At 35.7% G+C, this 26,957-nt stretch overlaps 2 protein-coding genes across 5 annotated transcripts; one reads left to right on the forward strand and one right to left on the reverse strand.

The window, feature by feature from the left end:
• Nucleotides 1-1,127: 1,127 nt before the first annotated feature.
• LOC145641745 (protein RIK-like) lies at nt 1,128-15,277 on the forward strand. Of its 3 annotated transcripts, XM_081692681.1 has the most exons (12): nt 1,139-1,342; nt 2,771-2,990; nt 3,435-3,536; nt 3,761-3,795; nt 3,897-3,972; nt 6,588-6,659; nt 6,771-6,857; nt 9,539-9,632; nt 9,794-9,911; nt 10,246-10,717; nt 14,351-14,630; nt 14,755-15,277. In XM_081692681.1, exons 1-12 carry the CDS (start codon nt 1,212-1,214, stop codon nt 14,883-14,885), a joined length of 1,818 nt encoding a protein of 605 aa, XP_081548807.1. In that variant the 5' UTR covers nt 1,139-1,211; the 3' UTR covers nt 14,886-15,277. The 3 variants fall into 3 exon arrangements, with proteins under 3 accessions (XP_081548809.1, XP_081548810.1, XP_081548807.1); XM_081692683.1 differs by lacking the exon at nt 14,755-15,277 and having other exon boundaries at nt 1,128-1,342; nt 13,605-14,493; XM_081692684.1 differs by lacking the exon at nt 14,755-15,277 and having other exon boundaries at nt 1,129-1,342; nt 13,659-14,493.
• Nucleotides 15,278-15,876: 599 nt separating this feature from the next.
• On the reverse strand, nt 15,877-20,666 carry LOC145555872 (uncharacterized). Of its 2 annotated transcripts, XR_014091607.1 has the most exons (6): nt 20,486-20,666; nt 18,938-19,074; nt 18,708-18,776; nt 17,426-17,532; nt 16,177-16,869; nt 15,877-16,051 (listed from the first exon to the last, which is right to left on the reverse strand). XR_014091607.1 is itself a non-coding variant. In XM_081617587.1 (5 exons), exons 2-5 carry the CDS (start codon nt 19,071-19,073, stop codon nt 16,270-16,272), a joined length of 912 nt encoding a protein of 303 aa, XP_081473713.1. In that variant the 5' UTR covers nt 19,074; nt 20,486-20,666; the 3' UTR covers nt 15,877-16,269. The 2 variants fall into 2 exon arrangements, 1 of the variants encoding a protein (XP_081473713.1); XM_081617587.1 differs by having other exon boundaries at nt 15,877-16,869.
• Nucleotides 20,667-26,957: the final 6,291 nt, after the last annotated feature.

A 26,957-nucleotide genomic window follows, 5' to 3' on the forward strand; every position in this document is an offset into this window, starting at 1 on the left:
GTCGTGATATTGCATGTCGAGCACCAGAACCCTCGATCTACATAAAATTAAAAATTAATCCGATTTTAGTAATAACAATAACAATAATAACCATAATAACAATAACAACAACAACAATAATAATAACAATAATAATAACAATAATAATAATAATAGTAATAATAATATCAACAACAATAATAATAATAATAATAATAATAATAATAATAATAATAATAATAATAATACTAACCATAACACTTCAAAATAACAACAACAACAATAATAACAACAATAATAACAATAATAATAACAATAATAATAATAATAATAATAATAATAATAATAATAATAATACTAACCATAACACTTCAAAATAACAACAACAACAATAATAACAATAATAATAACAATAATAATAATAATAATAATAATAATAATAATACTAACCATAACAACAATAATAATAACACTTCATAATAAAAAAAAAAACAAAACAAAATCCGAAAAAAAAAATAAAATTAACAACTTTTTTAAACGGCCAAAAAAAAAAAAAAAAAAAAAAAAATTGGAACTTCCGCCCTAAATTTCCGGAAGTTCCATGGAGGATCCGCCTGGAATTTCCGGATCCTCCATGGAACATCCGGAAATTCTGGGCGGATGTCACACTTCCGCCCAGAATTTCCGGATGTTCCATGGAGGATCCGGAAATTCCAGGCGGATCCTCCATGGAACTTCCGGATATTCTGGGCGGAAGTTCCAGGATCCGAAATTAAAAAAAAAAAAAAAATTTTACCTCGTCTCCACCGCCGCCGCCGCCGCCTCCGCCGCTGCCACCAGCTCCGCCGCTGCCACCAGCTCCGCCAGAAGTCCTCCCTCCGAATCTTAGCCTAATCCGCCTCGAATCACCCATGTAAAACAATTTTTGATTTTTTTTTTTTTTACAAAAAAATTGTTTGAGAGTTAGAGAGTAAGAGAGTTTGAGAGTAAGAGAGTTAGAGAGAGAAGTAAAGAAGTGAGAAATGTGGGTCGGGAATGAAAAAACCGTATTTATATATCAAGGGTAAGATTGGAATTTCAAGAAAAAAAGGGAGCGTTACCCGGTAAAATGGGAGCGACAAATAACAACACCCTTGATAGAAACGGAGGGAGTGTTGAAGTTGGCTGACCACTTTTTAAAACACCTCCTTGCAAGACAAAAGGGTAAAAAACAGAAGATTGGAAGACAGAAAATGACGAACATCCCTTCAACACCTCTCCTCCAGTCCACCGTTTGTTCTTCACCGGCCACCAAAATCAACGAGCCAAAAACTATGACACAGAATTGCGTTGCAGAAAATCAACCTTCAATCTCCAAGCAAAGGTTTATACTTTTCACTAAATTCTCTAATTTCCAATTTTCACCAATTCATATTATTCTCCTAATTTGTTTTCCAATTCCAATTTTGAGAATTCTAACTCAAATTATTGTGTTATCTAACTTCTTTAATTCTCACTTTTTTCTTCTTGTTATTGTTGCATAAATGGATCTATGTTGTTATTTTTCGATTTCTATTTTTTTGGATGAGGATTGTGGTTGAATGCGAAGTAATTAACTTGCAATTGGGTGTTTGACCATGAGTTTATTTTTCTTTTTGATGATTTTTTAGCAATTTTTATGAATTAAGGTGTGTAATCTGTAAAATTTTTATGAACTGTAAATTATAATTTTTGTGGGTGATTGTTGGTTATTGGAAGCTATTACTTTTATGGGTAGACCCTAAAGTGCAATGTAAGTTTTGTTACTAAAACCATTGTATGTTGTTGGGTACCAGTATATAACGTCCGACTATAGTTCTGACCTTGGCTTTATAGAGCACAAGTAAATTGATTGAATCGAATACTTCGTAGTGTTTACCCATTGTAGTCAATCAAAGTAGGTAGTTGCCAAAAACCGAGTGTAGTTCTATAGCTTCATTCCGTGGCATAAGGATATTCACTATCCAGAATGATATTGTCAAGATTCATAATAGGAGGGAGTATGGAAATTGGCTTAGGGTATGAGCAATATGAGTATATGACTTGTGAGAGGTTGTCGAGTGGTTTATTTTGTTTTAAGTGAGATCATCTTCCTGAGAACGAGTCTGATTTTTTGGATAGTGAATACATCTTCATTATGCATGGATGCAGCTAATGTTGATTTGCTAAGTTCTTATAGAAGATGCTGTCAAACAGGGAGGTTTTGCCATTTTGGCACTACATTATCAGTAAAGGTTTATCTTTTTTGGTGTTAAGAAAGTTTTGCAAATGAGGTTAAGCTCTCCTATCTCCTTGGTCTATTCAATGGTTGAGAAGGTAGTTAGGAGGATGGTTGTGCTTCATAATTTTAGAGGCAGAATGGGATTGATGTTAGTTGACTCTTGGTCCATTATCCAAATTTCTCTCTTCATTGATGTCACTGCATTAGTTGTTATAATCTGTTATTGTAAGGTAGATACTCTTTCAATTTTTATCCCCCATCTTAAAATAACAAGAAAAGGTGTTAGTATAGAATCACAACACTTGCAGTTCAGTTAACACTTTGATGGCTGCAAATACTGATTTAACACTCGTGAGGTGCTGTTTCTGCGACACCGTGACTGCTACTGCTGTCACTTTTTACCCCTAATGATTAGTGTATGAAGTTTTATCATTGTAAAAAGTTTGCTCTTGCTGCAACACCTTTATCCCTCTAAGACTCTATGTATAGCATTATACTGTAATTTTTCTTTTTTCTTTTATTTTTTGCAACAATGTTCTACTCTTGTTGCAGAAAGAAGAGGAGGTGGGATCAGCCTGACGAATCTTTTGTCTCTTGTGGAGCTTTACCTGGAATGCTACCCATGAACACTGTAGGATGCTCTGGTATATCTCTTCCAGGAGCGGCTTCAGCTTCGTGTGCTGCTTCAACCAGTTCCACGAAAGCTTCTTATGTCAATATCCAGGCTTCTGTTCAACAACAAGCTGCTGCTGTGGTCCAAAAACTGATTGAGGTGAGCTGTGTGGCTGTCTTGCCTTAGAACTATAGATTTATGTTATCCTCTATATTTTTAGGTATAGTGGTACTTGATGTAACTCTTGTAATCTTTTATACTTACTGGGATTTTTTTTATTTAAGTGAAAGTCTGTATGCATATCAATAATTTTGTGATTTATCTACCTTGTGTGGCTGTGAATGGTGATGATTTCTTTTGGCTGTCTTAACGAAAAGAAGATGGGTTATCTGATGTGAGTGTCTGCATCCATGGTTTTTGGGTGAGCAATGTATTTGTGCATCATGTGTATTTAATGAAACTGCTTCTCTTTTTTTGGAGGGCAATATAATACCTTTGTTAAGTGGTTGTCCAATTGACCAATTTTCCAATGTTTTACACTAGTTCAGGATTTTCTTGATTTATTTCATTTACTTATCTATAAGTATCATTCTGGCATTATAGCCGAAGATTCAGGATGATCTCATAATTGCAAGAGAAATTGTTATAAATGATGCAGATCCAGCTATGCGTTACAAGCTGACAAAACGTCAGACACAGGAAGAGGTGAATTCCCCTAGACCAATGCTATTAATATTACTAATATTGTTATTTTTTTTTCCGCATTTCAGATGGAAATATTGTTATTTTTTTGTTTCAAAATACCCACATCCTAAAGTAAGGGGTACCAACTTGGAAGCATTATATGCTGGCTGTAGTGTAAACATCGTTTGATATAAGTATTATAACTTTACAAGGAGACTCATTCACGGTTTGGTTTACAAGTGCAGATTCAAAAGTGTACTGGTGCAGTCGTAATAACTAGGTTAGTCTGTTCTTGGAGGCTCTTGAAAGCCTTACTGATTATTGTTCGTGTTATATCTTCTCCTTTTCATATCTTGTTTGTGATGATGACATATTCTCCAGGGGCAAGTATCGACCACCCAATGCAGTACCAGATGGTGATAAACCACTTTACCTTCACGTATCTGCTGGAGCTCATGTATGTTAAGTGTTCCTGATTATTTCCCTCTTTTCCCCCTTAACTGTATTGGCTTGTATTGTTTACTTTTTTTTTTTTTTTTGATGGAATGAAATGGCTAGATAAAATAGAAAATGTCATTTCATGCTCATTAATCCATATATGTTCTTTCAAAAAAAAAAAAATAAAAAAAATCCATATATGTAAACTGGTAGTGTGTAGAAAGTAGGGTGATATTGAGTTAGGCTGACTCATAAACGATTCCATTGTTTGGCACAAGCATGGATCAGCAAACGAGCGAAGTTGAGCAAGCTTGAGCTCTAAAAGCTTGTGATTAGCCTCAACAAAATTATATAAAGGTTAATAAGTAACAATATTATTCATGAAAATTTTAATTTTATTTGATGTAGCAATTTTAGGGAAGTAGTAAAAGTCCAATCTTTATTAAGTAATTATATTAAAGCAATACATATACATGCTCTACTATTATGCTCTTAGAAAAAGGGAATACAATAATTTTCTTCTTTTTAGTCATTCTTGCATGTTATGTGTGGATTTAATCCTAGACCTTCAACTTTGGCTGTTGGATAAATTCATCAAAGTTCAAATGGAGATGTTGGTTGGTAACTATTGATGGTGGGTTGACCCTTTGTTTTTGGTTGGAGATCCCAATGGGTATTGGTGTAGGTCGTGGAGGTCGGGATTTGAAGTATGGTGGTGGTTAAGTTAAGGAATTCTCGGTTGGATGTGGGTTGGGTTCCGAAGCATGTTCGGTGACGGTAGGTTATAGGTTTTGTGGACCGGTGGTTGGGTGGTGGTGGAGTGCATGAAGGGTAGAGGATAATGGGATTACTCTTGGGCCTTGATGCGGACGAGAATTAAAATAGGAAATTGGGGTAAGGGGTTTTCAAAATTAGCTAACAAAACAGCTTGAAAGGGATTTATGGTCGTTTTATTCATTTAGGGGAAAGGGAATGAGTTAAAGAAAGAGAAAGAAGAATAGAATGTAACTTACCTTGATATAGGGTGCTGTTTGGTATCTCATATCTTCTTTCTCTCATCCTTGCTACGCCATTTTCCATACTCACTCTCATGGAGTCATCACCACCCTCCACCCACACCACTTCCCCTCCTTACCACTGTTGTCGCCACACTCCTTGCAATTGCCGCTCTCCTTCTCTAATTATTTTATCACGCCATTGTTATCTTTTAGGTTTTGAAGGTCAAATTTGACCATGAAAACACTAGATTCTAAGGTTTTGAAGGTCGAATTTGACCATATAAAACCATAATGGATGATATCAGTAGATATGTTTTTCATTAATAATCTTGGTATCTCTTTTCGATTTTCTAGGTTGTGGGTTTTGGATGGGTGTTGGTGGTTATGAGTGGGTATCAGTGGGCTTTCAAGGTGGGATAATAATTTTTTTTTGGGCAGGGGTTGCTTTTGGGGGAGGGTTGCTTTTGGGTGGTGGTGTATGGTTTTGGGACGGTGGAGTATGGGTTTTGGAAGGTGGGGTGGTTTTGGGTGGGTGGATTGGTTTCAGGATGATTATCGAGTGGGTAAAGGTGGTGGTTGCGGGGTGGTGCCGGTGAGGATGACAATGGCTGGACGGCGTGGATGAAAGTGGCATGGTATGGCGTGCGGTGGTGGTGTGGTGGTGTGGTGGTTTAAGAAAGGGAATGAAAATACCATGGGGAGTGGGGAATCAAATTAGAGGACTTTGGGGGTATGGAGAGGGTAAAGAGAGTGACTAAAGTGGCATTACAAACAACAACAACGGGAATATGCCTTGTTAATTCCCTTTCCCTTTTCTGATTACCCTATGTCTTATGCCCCCTTGGATGAACTACCTTTACCTTTTCTTGATTTTCCCCGATCAAAGCAGTCCTTTAAATCAATCCAGTATCATGCAATATGTAATGAATTATTGATGAGTAGTCAGCGTACCTTAGAATTTTCAGCTCGACTAGTTTGAGATCAAGTCGAGCATGGCCAATCATGTGTTGAGCTGAGCTGAGTCTACCCCGTTGGTCAAGCTTAGCTGCCCTATGTTACAGACATATATAACCTATTTTATGTCCTTTTTTTTTTCTGTTTCATTGTTGGGCCGGATAAATTTGATTCAAGTACTCTGGTTGCTAAATTTACTATCCTGCCTCACACAGTGGATGCAAATATTTCAAATTTCAATAATTGAAAACTTAACTTCGATTCATCTATTTCTGGAACAAGGAGAATAGAAGTTAATTGATCTTGCCAGTCTAGGACCTGTAAATAATGCACTAGAATACCTTTGAGATTTGATTACCAACTAAGGAAAGCATCTTGTTCACAGATTCTTATGATTCTGATACAAGTTATCCTTAGTGATTTGCTAACCATGGAAAATGTACAATATTCTTTTTTGTAATTTGATTAAGAAAAACAAGTTGATGTGTTTTTTTAGAGATTTATCAGTTGATGCATTATAAAGATAACATCCGTCTGGCACACTTCTATATATAGTACTTTTTAAATGCTTCAGAGGAGGAGGATAGGGGGAAGGGGTGGAAATTAAAGGAAGGATCTGTAAAAATGCCTCTGTTATGACAGAATTATGTTATCCGAGTATTAAGTGTGGACTTTATTGCAGTTGAAAGAGACATCAGAACGAATCCTTGCAGTAGATCGTGCGGCTGCCATGGTTGAGGATATGCTGAAACAGGTTCGAAACTTGCTTGCCAGTTCTAGATCTTGTGCAGGCATAAACTGTTCCAGAATTTCAAATTTTTTTGTTGAATTTATCCAAAGCTAAGTTTTTGTTTATCGTAATTAGGTATCTCAGCCATTTAGCACATGTATCTATTTGGGCTTTGATGCAGATCCATCACTAAACATGGTTGCAAGGATACGCGGTCCAAATGTGAGTCAATTTCGCATCTTACATCTGCCTTCTTACTAATCAATCAATCAATCAATCAATCAATCAAAGCCTTAATCCCAAAAGTGGGGTCGGCTAACATGAACCAAATTTGATTATTCCGTGTAGTCATCAACATAAATCTTTCTCCTCCATCCCTTACGATCCAAAACTTCATCCTCACGTAAATCCATGCACTTCATATCCTTCCTCACTCCTTCCAACCAAGTCATCTTTGGTCTCCCTCTTCCTCGTTTAATCCCTCCATGGTCCCACTCTTCCACTCTTCGCACCGGTGCACCCTCGGGTCTCCGTCTTACATGTCCAAACCAACGCAGACGATTTTCCCTTAATTTATCTACAATGCCCGCCACACCTACTTTCTTGCGAATAACCTCATTTCTGATTCTATCTCTTAAAGTGTTTCCACACATCCACCTTAACATGCGCATTTCCGTAACCTCCATCTTTTTAATATGCTCTTTCTTAGAAGCCCAACATTCTGTACCATAGAGCAACACTGGTCTTATGGCAGTCCTGTAGAATTTTCCCTTCAACTTTAAGGGAATGCTGCGGTCGCATAGCACTCCCGTGGCCGCTCTCCATTTAAGCCACCCTGACTTAATCCTGTGGGTCACGTCTTGATCAATGTCACCATTCTTCTGGATGATCGACCCTAGGTACTTAAAACATTCACTCATGGTCAAATCCTTTCCATCCAAACTCACCACTTCATTGCTTGTCCCCCTCTGAGTGCCAAAACGACATACCAAATATTCAGTCTTACTCCGACTTAGCTTAAACCCTCTAGATTCCAACCTTTGCCTCCATTGCTCCAACTTGACATTAACCCCATCCTTAGTCTCATCCACCAAAACGATATCATCTGCGAACAGCATACACCATGGACCCTCATCTTGAATTGGTCTAGTTAATTCGTCTAGAACCGTTGCAAAAAGAAAAGGGCTTAATGCAGACCCTTGATGCAATCCGATTGTAATAGGGAAATCTTTTGTCAACCCTCCGCATGTCCTCACATTTGTTGACACATCCCGATACATATCCTTAACTAGGTCTACATACCTTCGTGGGATACCTTTCTTCAACATTGCCCACCAAAGTATCTCTCTTGGCACCTTGTCATATGCCTTCTCTAAATCAATAAAGACCATATGAAGATCTTTCTTCTTTACCCTATAAAACTCCATCATTTGTCTTATCAAATGGATTGCCTCCATAGTAGATCTCCCAGGCATAAAACCAAATTGGTTATCTGAAATGCTTGTGCATGCCCTCAACCTTTGTTCAATCACCCTTTCCCACAACTTCATAGTATGGCTCATAAGCTTAATTCCTCGATAGTTAGAACAATCTTGAGCGTCTCCTTTGTTTTTATAAACCGGGTACATTAATATTGAAAGAACTAAACTATCTTGGCTTCTCCATCCTAAATTTGATATTCAAATAGTGCAAATAAAATCGTGATCTTTTTGGTAGAAACTACCAATTAAATTATACACTCTTGTAATAAATTACCTTTTAATTATCATTATTAATTTTTTATGTAATGATAAGCTACCCAAAAATCTCAAAAAGTTTGGGTTGCACTATTTACAAGTGGTTCCAACTAGGGCCCTGCTAATTTTTTCTTTCTTTCGATTTTTGGCATGTGAAAAGTCAATTCTACCCATCTTATTTTTGTCTCCTTCAATGTCATTTTTTTCTTATTGAATTCCCTTATTTTCAACTTTTTTTTTTATATTTTTTTTTTCATTTTTTACTAAGAAAGTGAAATCGAATCCCTTGAACAACTTTTTCTTCAAAACTATTTTATTGTTAAGCGAAGAAAAACCCTTCAATGGTAACTTTAAATTCCCTAAATGAAAACCTCTAAGTCTATTGAAGAACTCTAATCCCCTACTTGAAAACCCTAATTTTTAAAATTGGGTGAGCCACAACTGTATATAAACGAAATAAACCCTAATATCTATATTCATGATCATGGATACATTATTGAAGAATCATGCCTATTGTTAAAGAAATCAATCAATCCTTAAAATTTTTGGTAGCTTGAATTAGTTTTGTGTTTGTATCTAAGGGAAGAAGGAAGACGTTTTAAATACGAGAGGTTTGATTTAGTAATTCATAGGTAGTTAGAGCCCTTGGAGGGAAATGATTTAGTGGGTCCCTTGATAAATTTGGCGAAAAATTGTTAACGGGAAGTGTTACCTAAACTTTAATTTTGGTTGTTTTTTTTTTTAAAAATATTTTTTTTGTTGACATTTTAATATTTGTTTCCAAAAGTGCGTATTTAATAGGTCATCTTGAACCAAAATATTATAAATTCATCTATAGATCAGTTTATTTATTCATTCAATGCAACTTCATGCCTCATTGTTGAAAATGTTAATAGTGATATCACTACTAGTGGTTTCATGTTTTTGAGATTGTCTCAAACCATCATTCTAAAACTTTTTGATTCCTTTTGGATGATATCTGAGAGTTCTGGTTAACAATTTAGTTTCTTTTTTCTCAACCTTCTGATGAATACATTATATTCTAATTTTCTTGTTATGCATGATTTATGCGAGAGTTTCTAATGTCTGAGCTTTCCCTGATGTCTCCATACATTGGGAGAGATTTTTTTTTTTTTTGTTGGTGGTGGTTGGTTTTTGTACTTGCAGGACCAATATATAAATCACATTATAAATGAAACAGGAGCAACAGTTGTACTACGTGGGTGTGGTTCAGGCTATCTTGGGAACATTCAGGGTGAAGGTATCCATTCCCCTCTTTTTTAACCTTTTGGACCCACCTCATTATTTTTATCTATTTATTTTTCCAACTTTGTTCAGAGGCATCTCTTTGCCTTTTTTGACAGTATCATTTATTTATTTATTTTGAGCGAGTCTCACTTCGTTTGTTTTTCATGCTTCTAGAGGGACAGCAACCTTTACATTTACTGTTGTCCAGTAACAATCAAAAGAGCCTTGAAGATGCAAAACTTTTAGCGGAAAATCTTTTGGATACAATCAGTCGAGAGTGTGGTGCAAATAGGTAGTTCTTACATATGAATTTTTTTTTGATATGGTTTTGTGTTAGACTATTCTCTATGTAAATACTGGAAAAGTAATTTCGTTGTATAATCATTAAATTTAAACGGCATTTTCTGAGACATGATATAGCAGGACGGGTGCAGTTTTTTTCCTCTTTTGTGTTGCATATAGTGTTTATTTGTGGCTAATTGATTTTAATTGTTTGTATTGGACCAATCCGTGTCAACTTATCATCAGCCTTCCCTGTTTGTTGTTGGACTCCAATATGTTTAATTTATTTTCTAGGTATTAAAATTGGTGGTGTACATTGTTTTAAGTACAGTTTTGTGGTACAGGGTCTCATCATGCAAAGTTTATGGTGCTGTTCCACCCCCACAACAATTGTTGGTCGGCGTTCAGAGTTCAGGGACTGAAATGCAACCAAACTTGAGTTCTGCTGCAACTTCAATGCCAGGAGTAGCTGTTCCTTCGGTTGGAGCAGTGGTTCCAACTTCCTTTTCTTATGGGCAGGTAGTGCAACATGGAGCCTTGCTTCCTCCTGGCCATGCCCAAACAAATGGGCTTCCCTATTCCCAGCCACTGACGGCCTGTACTAGCTACAGTGCATATGCTGGAATATATCCGCAGGCCACACCTTTGCAGCAAGTGGGATTAGCTATTAGACAGTCAGGTCCAGTCTCCTCTACAGTTGATCCTGCTACATCAACCTCAAGGGTGATGTCAAAAAGCTTATCAGAGTCAGAAAAGCGTAAGCGGAAATTCAAAGAGTTGCCTGCAGCTGTAAATAGAGTTGCTGTCTCCCAACAGGTACCCTAATTTTTGGTTCGTTCAGCTGGAGTGAGATATTTTCTATTAAATTTGTTTGTATGCAAAGAATTTTCACTATAATTAATTGATTGAGAACAGTATGTCAATGAATTTTCTTGTATGGGCTGAGAAACAAAACATTATCCTGAGTTATAGTGGGTTAAAGTGACTGGACTTCTAGTTCAGTTGAGGGTAAGGATAAGAAGAATATCAACATTTTAAATTGAACATGTTTTTCACATAGAGAAGAAAGCTGTGTTCTCTATATCTTACCTGCTTTGTTTTGTAAAATAGTAAATATTGGAAAATATGACCCACCCACTGAATATAGAGCCCCAAGGTATGTTTTGTCTGCCTTGTTTGTTATGGTTGAATTCAATAGATTTGAATGAATTGAATCTAGAGGACATTGAAGTGTGAAATTGACTCTTGTCCTTGGCCCTAAATTTTTGGTATTGATACTCTTCTGAAGAGGAGATCAATGGGGCTAAAGTCCACAAATGGTATAAATCGGAGAAAAATGTTGCATTCAGATGTTAATATTGAGCAAGATTCGCACAAAATCTCTATAGAGGTGGCTGAAAGAATATCTAAAGTTACAACTTATTCCCACAAAGAAGCTGGACTAGACACATGTGTTTATGCTCTCTTCACCTGATTTGAATTTATAAAAGTCTGATATGAATCTGTCAAATTTTGCCTGGCCTGGTATGAATCTTTCTAGTCTGCTTTAGTCTGATTTTTTTTTTTCTTACTGAACTTTGACTACACTTTAACGCTAATATGTAAGGAAAGACATTATCATGAGGGATCTTGTTAATCTTGTGTCAATGGGGACTTTCTACACATCTAAAATTTCATTACTTGTTTAATAATACGAACTTAAAGATATTTTGTAGTAAGTAAACATAAAAGAGATCTCCTCTGACCAGAATTCTGTTCTGGTCTAACTTTAATAAGAATTCTTTACGTTGCCTTGATCATGGAAGATCATACAATACCTTCACTAGTGATTTAATATCTCGTGACAATTATGTTTTCTCATTTCACCTTTTAAGAGGGAGAAATTGGGTGGTTGTCAGTGATATAAGGTTTATCCCGAGAACTATCTATATACTTTTTGTATCTATTATCCTAAGCACTCGGCAATCCAGAGCCAGGCTTCATACATGATACAAGTAATAGTGAAATGATACAAGTAATAGTGAAGCACTTCTATGTTGCAAAGACTTTTATTTAGGTGTCAAAGCTTAAGTATGTATCCAAGAGTCTGACATGGAAAGTTCTTTATAGGATGATATAGGAACACTCATGAATATTGGTGTTTTGTTATGGTCATATCATCTGGAATAGTATACATGTGCAGTGTCCATATGCACATATACTTGAGTGGAATTTATATTTTATGAACAAAATTGAATGTCAAAGTGTTTATATGTGTCTGGAGTGTCATTTATGCAACTTAAATACTCAAGCTGAAATGAAGAGTTTAAGTATCACAGGCTCATAACTACTCTTTGATGTCAAGGTCTATCAGTTTTCATTGTCTAGCTTTAATAGGAATCTAATGAATTATCCTCAAAAAAACTATATTTATGGCTGCAGTTTTATAATGTTGACCATAAATCTTTAACATATCATTAACAAGCATACCAGACTAGGCATTATTATTATTTTTATTTTTATTATTATGATTATGATTATGATTATGATATCTCTTAGTCCTGTTCTTTCTCATATGAATAAAAATGTTGTTGGAGAACATGGCTGTAATAGATTGTCATTATTTTCTCGTCTCCTTTTTGATAAACAATGCTTGGAAAACATATTATACTTATACATCCATGCATCTAAACTTCCTCTGCTTCTTATTATCTGTCAAATTTAATTTTTTTCCGATGTGTTTAGATATTTCTTAGTTTCTTATCAATCAATCAGTTAATCAATCAAAGCGTTAATCCCATATATTTAGTTTCTATTGTGTCTGAATGAAAATTAGGTGAAAGTCAAAAAGAAAGTAGCCACATTGTAAAAGGAGTTTGACTAGTGTTCTTCTTTGATTAAATATTCTATTTTTATACTCACACAGATATATTTATAATTCAAGTTCTCTCATGCTCTTAAATTTCCTTTGTAAGTGATTTATTTTACTTCTGTATGCTTCATATTACACGAATAAGAATTTAGTGCAGTTGATTTCTATTAGATAACCCATGAACACTTGCTATTGTTCATTTTTCTTATTGGAATATGTTTTGACTTTGTTGGGGACCTTGGGGTTATAACAAACTGCTTACTAGAATTTGTGATAGAATTTCATACTTGTATGCATTTAGCTTAACTATCATCAATTGTTTGAGTTTGCATCATTTTAGTCTAGATAGCTTTCTTGATTGACTAACAATCCAACGAAATTTTGGTTATTAGAGTGGATTGTGTATCATCATTGCTATAACTTGTTAGTCTTCATAAAAAAACTTGGTAGTCATGATTAGCTCATACTGTGATGTGTCCTGGACTATGTCGTATTATATTGACAATCCTTTTATCTCCCTTTGTTTCACCTTGACTGTTCTTACCAACTTGGAATATTTTATGTTCTCTTATTTTTGTTATTCTGTATTATAATTGCATAACTCCAGTTAAGTATGCATGTTTTTATCAATGTGGTGAAATTGTGACAAACATAGTAATTATTTCCTAGTGGTCATTTTTGGTTCCCCTTAACATGCATGTTTATCAATGTGGCAGTAAAGTTGTGACAAAGGTAGTAATTATTCCTTAATTAAGCTATCCAAAATGCATGGACACACATACACAATTATTTTTAATTTAGAAAAGTTACTTCTTTTCCATGATGGCTAACCTTTTCTACTGATTATTCCAGGTATTTTCTCTGATTTCTATGCAGCTAATAGGCCGATATGGACTGTTTTCACAGGATTTACAGCTTCAGTTGGGAGCAAATCTAATGAGGGCTTCAAGTGCTTCTGCTCCTTGTTCTATTGGATCAGTCGTTTTGATTGTTGGCTTTTAATATGTGTTTTTTTCTACTTTCATTCTTCTTGACTCTATTCATAGAGTTTCACATCTCTCATTCTATTTTGCACTTTTGGAACAACATTTTGGCAGCAGCCCTAGCTGCACCAATTTTTTCATTGCTCAGTTTCTAGTGCCTTCAAGTTTGCCATAAATTTTTTTCGTTTCCTCATTTCTGCTGTTGCTACATGTGTAGTTCTTTAAAAAGAGAATAGGTTGTTGACAATTCGGTTTTGATCACCCTTATGAATATGCAACAAATTCTGAACAACCTATTCTCTTTTTGCTGACCCTATGTGCAACAAAGGGCGATAAACAAACAAATCCCAAGCTATTCTATTTTTGCTGAATTATTATCTCCCTTGCATCACAAGACCTCTGCTTGCTACACTTCTTCAATTTCTTGCAAGTTCAGGCTATCCCCTCCTGCCTTCCTGGACTATAGTATTAAAATATTTTGACTTCATTAAGTGAAGCATGGATACACTTTTACAGAGCAATGACATCATTTAAGCTCAAATTTTAGCTTTGTTTATTGGGTTTTTGCCATTTTAACTCGTAAACAAATTTGTTTTGATTTTCAATTTGTTACAGGAATCAGATCTTCAGGACCCATGTAAAAAAGATACAAGTCTTCCACCTCCCTCTTTGAAGAGCATGCTTCCTCCTCCTCCTCCAAAGAATAGTTCTACACCTTTCCTGGATTCAAGAAGCATGCTTCTGTCACAAAATCCACCAAAGAGCATGCTGCCACCACCACCTTCATCAAACAGCATGCATAAACCTTTGCCTAAGTTTGATTCACCAGTCTCTGTCAGTAAAGTGAACGATAGGGACACCATTTCAAAAAGATTAAATCCACCCATTGTCCCAGGTAGCTGCAGAGCTTAATTGTTTTTTCATGAATTACCGCCTGGGGGAAGAAAATTCCTGCTATGAATGTTTAAATAGAGAAAAACCATAAAAGTATAATGTTTTTTTTTTTTTGGTCGTTTCAGATACTTTAGTGAAGCTAATGGAATATGGGGATGATGATGATGATGATGATGATGTTGAGGAAAGTGAGAAAGAATCATGTAAGAACAGCGCCAATCAAGTTGCCTCTTTGAAACCATTCTGGGCCGTGTGAAATGATATCTGATGCAACGAAACTCAATGATTTTTACTTTGCATCAAAGAATTCGTCTATCCAGACCACGTGAATCAAAGACAAGCTCCGGTGACAGTTTTGCAGAAATGGACTCACGGTGCTCCTTGTTCAAATAACAAAGAATCAAAGTCAGATTCCAGGATCATTGTGGATTTCAGAGTTGGCAAGGTCACTCTGCTTTGCTAGTTTTAATGCATGTTGTTGCTGTATGTTGTATGCTTGTATCAATTAGTTTTGGTTGATGCTATATTACCATGAGAAATCTCTTTCTTCCCCTTTCAGCATTAATGGATTGGAAGAAAGGGAAATATGCAGATTGTAATGTCAAATTTTTTAATGAAATGTTCAGCTAGCTCAGTATTGATACTGCAGCATATTGTCTGTTTTTATGGCTGTATTGATGCAATGGAATTACGATAAAGATGTACGGATAAAATTTTAAGTATTGGAGAGGTGATTTCAATGAAGAGGATTGATGAGAGTACCCCCTCTCAAAATTTGCTATTTTCACCTTTTGGCTCCCTTTGCTTGCTAGCCCATCTTGCCTTTGGTTGCCAGGCGGTTTGAATTGTGTTCATGTATCTCTGATTCTTTCTTCAATTATAGCTGGGTGCAGGACTTGCATGGTATGCATTTGTTGGTGATATTGGTCTAGATTTTGGGGATTGGGTTTAATCTGAGTTTGGTTTTACGCGAATCTCTGCGGTATAGTTATGGTTTCAACGTGGGTTTTCATTAATCACAAAGCTTTTAATTTGAGAGTTTTGAATCCGTTGATTAAAGAGTGACGATTTCCTCGGTTTTTTTTTGACAGGAATTTCACCGTAATTTTTTTTTTTGAGGAATCTCCGTAATTAATACTCCGTATTATTTATAATTTGTTATTTGGAAAGACAAAATAAGGCATATTATTAGAAAGATACGCAATGAAAACATTTAATTTCAAGCATTCTCGAGCACACAACTCTGAATCTAAATCTAACGATATATATCGACAAAAGTGAAATTCCAAATGTTGTAATTTGATTGACACATCCAAAACATCAACCGTTTACAATTCGAGAATTCCACAAGACCAAATATTACTTTGTGAGAATTCCTTTAAAATGACACTCGAATCCTACAATAAAAACCCATCAATAGTCCTGTCAAAAAGAGGGAAAAAAAAACGGTATGAGCAAGGAACGAAAAAAAAGACATGTTCCTCGTAAATCATGATGAACAAATTAGATAGTTCAATCATCTGGTAATATTTTCCAATCAACCAAACCTGGAATTGACATAGCCATTGTCATATATGTTGCCTCTGGGCTCATCCTGATTATTACAGTTATTGCTGGTGTCCAAGTTATGACCTTGCCAATTACCGTTGCCTTGTCTCATGGTAGTACAAGGTGTCAGGTGTCTTGCCACTAAAGCTGTTAAATCCGTTATTAGTAGTGTTGTAGCTATCAGCAATTCCATTGCCATCTCTGCTACTGCTATAGTTGCCAGTGGGTCCATGACTACCATTTTCGAAACTACATCTACCAAATGCAGCACCATAACCACTCCCAGGACTGCCTCCAAAGTCGTTACCTGCATTCTGTATATAGCGCCCACCATCAGCTCCATTTGAGACATAATGGGTCTTGAAGCTATCAGGACTGGCAGTGTAATTAGTTGCTCCATTTTCATTGGCAGAAAAGCCCTCATATATGCCAGCATTAGGCCTGCTGCAGTTGCCATCACTGTATTCTCCAGTGTTTCCAAATCCTGCGTTACTAAAGGAATCATAACCACCATTTGCGTTGTTACTGTCTCCGCCACTGAACTTGCCACCAGTGTGACTGGTAACAGTTCCATAACTGTCATTTCCTCTAAAGCTGTCACCATAACCAGAAGCACCAGAAAAACTTGGACCAGGACTAGTACACCTCTGGTCAGCAGCATAAGCTACTCTTAGAAATCGGCCATGAAGGTCCTGGAAATTATAAATTGAACAGTGAATTAGAACTCCTAGAAGAAAAATGAACTCTAGAATTAGGAATTCTGCACCCAGTAATATAGCAAAGTGAAATAACACCACCACCAACTAATTCTATTCTAAATCAAATATGATGGTCTCGTAAGAACCAGAATACTAGTGAGACTTTGTCTTTCATAATTCTCAAATTTTACAGGTACACAACCATTATCCAAAACCAAGAGGCTATCCAGCAAATGATTTCTCCCTGCCCCAATTTTTGTAAGTTCTGGTTGACCAATGTAGAAAATTTGCCTTTTTAAAAAAAAAAAAAAATATTAATTTTGGTCCAATAATGATATAAGAAGTATGTTACTTCTCACAGGTGCTAAAGTGCATGATAAATTCTTTTTGTTGTTGATGTGTGTGTTTGCGCAATTGCGCATTATGGTATTGCATTACTTTTGGCAAGTGGCAAAGGGCATAGCTGCACTTAAGCCACTAAAATAATGAGGCAACCAACTGCTTATAAATAAAATAACCCTTAAAAGAAGAGCAAATTATCAGTCATTACCCTTCCATCCAAAGCCTGGATGGCAGAAGATGCCTCTTCAGCAGATGCATAAGAGACAAAGCCAAAGCCTCTTGACCTTCCAGACTCACGATCAAATATAACCCTGGCTGCAAGAAACAGACACAAAAGTTGAAAATTCATCCCTGGTTGAAAAAACAAAAAAGTGTATATCAAAGATAAAACTTCAATACAAGATGAGTGCTAAATACACTCAGTTTACACTCTCAATATGCACTCACCAAGTCGATCTCACCAACAGGGTTTTGTTCGAAAGAGGTAAAGAATTCAAGGGTTAGCTCCCTATAAGTTCAAACATTGGTTTTGACGAAGGTTCCAAAGCCAAGATTGCTAAAAAAGCCGGGTTCTCCTATATGATGGGGAGTGTGGTTATGATGATGATGATGCCGGCCCTAGTGGCCACTAGCTTCCTCTTGTTTTTTTTTTGTTTCCCCTTTGTCCCTCCCTACTCTTGTTTGTTTTTTGTAGCGTCAAGTACAGTGCTCATTTCTTATGTGTGGGGTGGGTGGCTGGGGGGGGGGGGGGGAGGGGGGCGGGGGAGGGGGGGGGGGGGGGTTGTCACTCTTATTCGTGTGTTGGGATACAGGGTTGTTGCTAGCTTAGTGTGGGGGGATTGCATCATGTTTGGTGTGGGGAACTCTTGCTTGTTTGTTGCTAGCATAGTGTGGGACTTGTTTGTTGGGATACAGGGATGTTGCTTGATTGTTGTTAAATAAAGGTTCCTTTTGATGGTGAATACACATAATTTTGATTTTGAGGATTAATCACCCTTTGCTTCACATTTTCGATGTAGAGGCCGCACTCCCCCCCCCCCAAAAAAAAAAAAAAAAAAAAACAAAAAAAAAAACGAGGAGAGTTGGTACATCCGGCTATGCTAAATCATGTGGTAGGTTCTTATCCCTCAACTCCAAACGCTTTTAATTGATTGATTTTCCCTAGTTGTTTAGTGCTTGATTTAGTAATTCAAATATTGAACATCTTTAATTTGCTATGTCCTAAGCTCACAGTCAGAGCTTGATCTAACCAAAATATTTACAAAAAAGTTGACTCAAAAACCCTATACCCTAAAATTATCTAATAACAGATTTGTAAGAAATATATGTTCATATCTAGAGAAAGGATGCATCCATCTTGAATAATGACATGGTGACCAAAAAGGTGGTAGCCCATGAATCGAGATAAAACTATTATCAATGCCCATAGTATCCCAACAAACAAGATTTTAGCAAAGAAATCAATGGTAAAAAGTGTAGAATTAACACACCTTCCACGACATCCCCATAAGGCAGGAATGCTTCTCTTAAGCTATTCTCATCTGTAGCAAACGAAAGACCTGGAACAAAATAGACAGTCGTATAAATATACAAACCAACATTGAACAAGCCACCTTGTCTGAATAATGCGACAGGAAGCACAAGATAACTATATAACCAATGTCTGTCTTTGATTTCGGTGGTTCAAAACAATTTGGAGATGAAATGAAAGACTTAATACCTCCAATGAAAAGCTTTGAAGAAGAAAAACATCTGATAGCCTGGTGAAATGGTGCATTAGGAATTGATGGCTCCAAAATTTGCAGCTTGTGTGATGTTTGCTTGAGTATATTTCCAATCTTGTTGATAAAAGCCATCCTGAAAATAAAGTAGAATTCAGAGAGACCACATAACATGTATGTAAAAAGGCCACACATTATGCATATGACCCTTTTTAATTTTTTAATAAATAATAGGTGCATTTGATGCATTGAATAATTGAAGAACAAAAGTTAATAAATCCATTCAAACTATCTAGTGCCCATAGAATCAAGTGGCATTCACTTAACTTCTTGACTCCAGGAAACTAACATGAGATCAAGCTCAATATTTTTATACCAAGTTGAGACCACATTTCTTCTTTTGCGTAAGACAGGGAAAGAAAAACAAGTCACTGGTGGAAAGAGTTCACCAGAGTTAAAATTTCCTGCAACCTGTAAGTTTATAAAAAGACAGGCTTACCTTTTGCGAGTTAAAAAAAGGAAATAGAACGATAATTTTTAAGTTCCTATTTTCCATACTTCTGTGGACCAGAAATCTCCTATAGTACTGACTCAGTGACATGGTTATGAAATCTTATGGATGCATAGATCCCCAATTCAGACAGGCCAAGAACATGCAATTTAATTTTCAGAAAACAATGAAATGCAGTATTAAGACACATCTCAGTATTGTATAAATCCTAATTGAATCCGTGTAACATCGCTAAAAACACAATCTTCAGAACATGGTTGAATCCAAATGAAGTAACACATTAGGGGATTTAAGGGACATGGTACATGCTTCTTTGTTTCACACTGGTTGAGCAGTAAGAAAACAATAGGAAAAGGAAATATAACTTGTCAGACTATCGTTTACAAGAATTCAATTTCGTATTTCAGTTCCGGAGTTTATGTGCTAGGTATATACCAAGTAGAACCATGAAGCAAATTTCCAAAGGAATCCAAGTAATTAAATCCATTACTTGCCATCAAATTAATACAAGTACATTACAATTATCATTTCATACACTTATTACTCGTACCGGAAATCATAAACCTACATTTCATCCTTAAAATTTGCATAAACATCCAGGCATTTAAATCTCATTCTTTGCACAATAAATTGTGAAATAGCAAACTACGTGAGGTTTTGTTTGAAAAGCCAGCGCCTTTTTCAACAAGCTTCGAATTTCGAATGAATTTGGATACCTTAAAACTAATAGTTGAGCAAAATTGACTGTTATGAAAATATGAATATTGCATAATATAATTACATCCAAACAATCACATTCCACTTCCTGAATCTTGAAACTACAAATATTTGAACCCAAAAATCTCAAATTACCATATATTGTTTCCTAACAACATTACAACCAATATTATTAAGCACATGTAAACTCCTAATCATTTATGTTGAGTTCAATTGGTTAATTATTAGTAACTTTTCTGATATACAGTTTATAAAAAGTAAACAATAAATTTCAGGTAAATTAGCAAAATATTAGTGAAAAACAGAAATTGGCATCTACCCTTTGATTGAAAGATAAAAGGGATGAAGATGGAGAAGGGTTTGGAAGAGTGTTGTTTGTATCTGCTTCTTGTGCTGGACTGGAGGTTGCGCCGCCGAGTGAGTAGGACTAGCGTCTACCGGACAGGAGAAACTGGAAAGTAAGAATTTGGGTATTGAGTTTAAAGTTTAAACCAAGTTAAGCTTTTTTATTTCTCTCAAAAAAAAAAGTTAAGCTTTTTTATTTTATTTTATTTTTATTTATTCATAGTATTTATTTTTATTTTTTTTGGAGAAAAACCAAGTTACGCTTTGGTTCTTTTGGATTATTAAATGAAAATAAAAACATTGTTCATGTTAAGTAAATAAAAACGGAGGGTATTATAAAAATTATACAATAAGATATTGAAGTTAATATTATATTAAAAGAAAGGGATGTAAGGGTGAAAGAAATAATATTAATTAAAAACAAAAAAGTAGTCTTGGGTTAAGGCGTACCCAAGTGTTATGCTCATTTGATATATTATTTTTGTTCATTTTAAAATCTAAAATGAGCAAAATTATATCAAATTCCTTTGGATGCACCTACCTCTATGTGCACTCGGGTGTATATAAAAGGTTTATTGAATTCTGTGCATTCAGAGCAGAGAAATATAAAGACTTATCTTATGATATTCCAGAACCTTTCTTATTTCCAACAGATCCCATCTCAAACACAGAACCCATACCAAACACAGACCCTATCCCAAACACATAATCTACTTCAAACACAGTCACATTTCCTATTTCTCAAACTCCACCTATTCCTGATCAATTTCCTCTGAGACAGTCTACATACCTAAAAAATGGCCTTCTCATTTTGACAATTTTGTTTGCATAACAGATACAATGTCTGAACACTGGTGCAATATTGTGCAATTTGAAGTTTTACCTACAGACACTAAGGCATTAATCAATACTGTTTCTCAAGTTAGTGAACCAGTTAGCTACTTTGAAGCATCTTAGCACTCTGGTTGGGTCCAAGCAATGAAAAAGGAGGCTGATGCCTTAACAGCTAACAATACTTGGGAATTAGTTCCTTTACCCAAAGGAAAAAATCCTATAGGGTGTAAATGGGTATTCAAAGTCAAGTTAAAGGCAGATGGGACAGTTGAAAGGTTGAAAGCTAGACTGGTAGCCAAGGGTTTTACTCAGAAGTATGGTATAGACTATCTGGAGACTTTCTCGCCTGTGGTCAAAATGGCTACAATCAGATGTATTCTTTCTTTGGGAGTTAGTTAGCATTGGCAGATTCATCAATTGGACATAAACAATGCTTTCTTACATGGAAAGCTTAATAAAGAAGTGTATATGAGGGTTCCTAAAGGAATGCAGAATCCAAGTTATTTGGTGTGCAAGCTTAAAAAATCCCTATATGGGCTCAAGCAGGCTTCTAGGTAGTGGTTTGCTAAGCTGACTACAGAGTTGCTGCACATGGGATACACACAGTCCAAGAATGACTACTTCTTGTTCTTAAAGAAATCAGATACTTCTTTTACCCTAGCAGCGGTTTATGTTGATGATATTATAGTAACAGGGTCAGATCCTGTAGAGGTTGAGCATTTTAAGACTCACTTACACTCAAAGTTCAGCATTAAAGATTTGGGGTTGCTGAATTTCTTCTTGGGGATTGAGGTAACTCACTTACCTTCTGGTATACTTATGACTTAGAACAAGTTCACTAGGGAACTTTTGTAAGGCTGTCAAATGGACATCTCAAAGGCTGCTTCTACTCCTCTCCCTACCTATCTGAAGTTACAGGTAGATGTTGGTGATTTTTATCATGACCCTGAGTTATACAGAAGTTTGGTTGGAAAATTGAATTTTCTGTCTCACACAAGGCCAGATATTGCTTTCTCAATACAAACTTTAAGTCAGTTTCTCAGTCAACCTAGCGTACATCATGTAACAGCTTTGAATCATGTAGTCAGATATGTTGCTCATACATAGGGACAGGGCATCCTGCTCAGAGCAACTGATAAGCTTACTCTTCAAGCTTATTCAGATTCAGATTGGGATGCTTGCCCTAATACAAGGAAATCTGTAACTGCCTATATTCTTCTACTTGGGAACTCTCCTGTTTCTTGGAAATCAAGGAAGCAGTCTACTACCTCTTGAGGAGGTAGAGGATGCATCATCAAGATATTGGATCTTGTATTAGCAAATTTGTTATTCAGCTTCATCAAAAGTAGAACAAGACGTTCTTCTTGTTGCTGCTTTAGGAACTTCTGTGTCAAAGCACAAGTACAACCATTACAGGAACATGTAGGCAAAGGATTCATCTCAGTGATCTGATCCCAAACTGCCTTAATCTAAGTGAAAAAATCAGCAATAGAGGTTTCTGAACCTTGAGATATGTTTGATAGCTTCTGCTGCAAAGTATACAGTTGAGGACCTGAAGTCAGTGAATACCTTTCCTCCAAATCCTTCCAGATTTCTCTAGAAGTTGTCAAGTATAGAATGAAGGAGTTATGTCTTCGATAAGTGCAATTACTAGATATATCAAGGATAATTAGTTCATTCTATAGGGTCGTCAATGTTTGGTGCTAGATATGACAATTGATCTTTAACGATTATGGAGATAATTAGTTCATTCTATAGGGTCGTCAATGTTTGGTGCTAGATATGACAATTGATCTTTGGGCTAGCTTAATGGCCCAAAGCCTTATAGAATGGATCCTACAAGGTCACACATAAGAGTATTGGGTTAAACAAGTTAGAGGCCCATTATTGGGCCTCATGAGTTCATGACATGCCATGTTGACAATTGGGCTTGGGTAGTTAGAAGAGTTTAATGGGTTTTGGACTTGACATGGTTTTATTTCTAGATATGATCTATAAATATAAACCATGCTTAGGGTTGCGAGAGACAACAATTAACATACAGTGAATTGTCACACAAGCAACCAAGCTTCCCAAAAGCCCTAACTCTCTCTCTCTCTACTCGGCCATCTCTCTCTCCTCCCTGTCCGTACGGCCCTCCTCCTTGGGTGGCGCGTGGGTGGTGTTGTGGTGTGTTTGTGGCTCAAATCTGCGTTGAAGGTTGATTGAAGTGTCCAGTCACAACTAACTAGCATTAATGGAGGTTTAATCCGTGCTCGTGGACTAAGTAGAGGAATCACACGTGGGGTTCTTGTTCTCCTTATTGTTCTTGTTCGATCACTTGTGGAATCACGCTTCAAAGGTATAATTCTTACTTCTTTATGTGTTATGCATGAGATCCTTGGTTTAGGTGCTTTATGAATATGATTCATATTTTCCGCAATTTAGTACCTATAATCTCCTACAGTGGTATTAGTTAGCCTCTTGCAATTACATGTATTGAGTATTAATTCTTTGATAATCCACAATTTTAATTCAATTAGGAGGGAGAATAATTTAATTATGGGTCAATTATTATATTAAATGTGATTTAACAATATAGAATCATTAAAAGTTGTTTAATTTGTTCCATATTAGCCCTAATTTGATCCGAAAATTGCCCTATAAAATTCGAAAAATTCGAAACCCCCCACCCTATTTTTTCGAAAATATCGAAATCATAAACCCTAATTTATGAAATTTGTGTTTTGATTTTGATATAATTCGATAGTTATGTGTTTAAAGAATTTAATCTATTTGATTTCATGTTAAATTATGAATTTTTCATGATCAAATTATTTAATTTAAAAGTTAAATTGAATAGGGGATTAAATTCATGAACAACCCTAATTTTGAAATTGAATATGATTTAATTTTAAAATTAGAAGGACCACATTAATTTTATTTTAATAAAAATGTTTTGTTTTAAATTAAAAAAAAAAGTGTTTTATGGTGCGGCAGCCGCGGCTGGGTGGCGCAGCCACGGCGACTGCCGCACCGGCGGTGGTCCAGGAGGGAGGGTGGGCTGGGCATGGGTCGAACAGGGGCAGCGCAGCAGTGCACCACCTTGTTGCGTGTGCTGCTGCTGTTGTCCTTGCATCGCTGCAGGGCAGCGTACACCGCAAGGTGTACGACCACCGTGGCCGCCTTCGGCTGGCCACACCACGGTGGCTGACGCGGTTTTTAAAAAAATTTATTTTATTTTGGATAAAAATCAGTTTTTTCAAAATTAAAAAAAAAAAATTTAAAGGATAAGTTTTGATTTTGAAAAGATAATTAACAAAGTATAAGTGGTTAATTTTGTTAAGATAGGATAACTATGGAGCAAAAGATTATATTTGGATAATAATTGATTAAATAATGTGATTATCCCATAATTATTTTAGGATATTAATTGATTTAAAATATGTGATTGACAAGTAATTAGGATAGAATTTCCTAAAAGTTAGGATAATCATGGAAAATAAATATGATTTATCTTCCATAATTAAAAATAAGATTTGATTCTATCTCATACCTAAATTAAAATATATGATATTTTATAGCTGGTTATGAATAATATATGATATTGTCTAATTACAGTAATTAATTAAAATATGAGATATTTAGGAGCCATGTTTCCTTAATTGTAAACACTCGATGTTGTAGTTTAGGAAAGCATGATGAGTGATTTATTATATGACATTTTATAATATATGATGTTATTTATTGCTATATAGACTAGTATGACCCATAGATTCTAAATACAATCTGCACACCGTTTTGTATTTTTGGTAATCTAAATACGGTCTGCGTACCATTAAGTATTTTTGTAATTTATTTTATTTTATTTAAGTAGTAGATAGAATAGAATAGTATTACAGGTTGTAGTTAATCTAAGAATCCATGGAGTGAAGGCCCAAAGGAGCAAGATGGATGAGATCCATGAAGGTTCAAGTGGGAGCTTTTTCTTTATTAGTTTTCTTAGGATTAAGGGGCCATACTATGTCATGTTTTATTTATGCATTAGTAGATTAGGCATGTTAGATTTTATTTATGTTGTTTGATGATGCGCTAGAGTTCACTAAATAATCACAACATAATAAATCTAGGTCCCGGTAATATTGAGGTTGCTTTTCCAATTAAAAACCCGATGAAACCTTCGATATTTATGATAGGTCATGCCTCAGCTGGGTGTCATACTATATCTTAGGAGAGTGGGGGTAAATCACGTTTTAAAATTTTAATTGGTTATACTCAACAAGGTTACCTAAAGAGTTTAGAACCTTGAAGCTAAGGGTAATAATTAAACATGTGATGGGAATTTATTCAACCAATAATTACAAAGAGTTGTAATCAGTAAAGAGTTTACTCACCTTGAAAATGCAATACTTGATGGTAGGGCCTCAGTTCGGTCAATTATTGCACAAATAAAGGATCTTGGAATCATTCTATTCAATAGGGATCAATTAAAATTGAATAAATGCTTTAAGGTTACCAATTTTAAAATAGCTTATGGTACTTTAAAATTTATTTAACATAATTGAATTTTGCGTTTACTCATAAGTAACATGTCGTTCTAATTTTATTATTATATATAATCTCCTCGATTGAAAATAAAGTTGAGAAATGTTCTCAAAAGGTTAAAAGATAATCCATAAAACTATATTCCAATTTTACAAAAATGATTCTAAAAGGCAAGTTTTAGAAACTCATGTCACATGTCTAAGGTTGGTTATTCAAAATGTTTAAGTAAAATGCCAACACATCTTCATTTTGAAAAGTGTTTCAAGGGATATAATGAGATGGGAGGTACAAACCCTCTAAAAGACAAGTATAGAAGTCCAATAAAATCTCTTATCCTCAATATAATTGAATATAAAAAAGTGATTGGAAATCTCTATGATCAAAAGTTGATCAAATGACATTATTCTTCATCCATTTTTTTTTGAAGACCCGTTAAAGGTGATTATATTGATAATTTATCCATAAGTACATACGGAGAAACCTCACAAGGGCAATGGTTCTCCCATATTTGTTCATTACCAAAAGGTGTTAAACGGGCTAAATGATGAGCGACTACATTGCCATCCCGTTTAACATGACACCAATTAACGGAATTAAATGAAAAACAAGAAGAAATAATATCATCTAGCACTGCATCAAGGTCAGTATAATACGTCACAGCTCTGCTTAGTCTATTGACAAGTATCTGGCTGTCGGACTCCATCACAATGTCCATCAAACCGTGGCTCCTTGCAAGATTAATTGCCCACCTGACTGCCTTCCCTTCAGCAATAATTGGTGGCCAATGGGCTCTGAAACGGCGCGTGGCAGCAAAGAGAACGTCCCCCTTCCAGTCTCTAGCAACGACCCCTAAACCGACCCAACCTTCCACGCTGAGACACACATCACAGTTCAGCTTAGTTGTGCCTTCAGGTAGCGCAGTCCAGACCTTCGAACTTCGATTAGAGCTCTTTTTGACGCACCCATATATTTTCTTAGAGTATGTGTTATAATCTGCAGCAAGGCGAAAAACCTTCTCAACAATAATGGGATGGTATACTTCTTTGCCATTGAAAATCATTTCATTCCTTCGAATCCAAATATTCCAC

Source organism: Chenopodium album, chromosome 8 (genome assembly GCF_948465745.1).
Source record: "Chenopodium album chromosome 8, dcCheAlbu1.1, whole genome shotgun sequence".
Lineage (NCBI taxonomy): Eukaryota > Viridiplantae > Streptophyta > Magnoliopsida > Caryophyllales > Amaranthaceae > Chenopodium > Chenopodium album.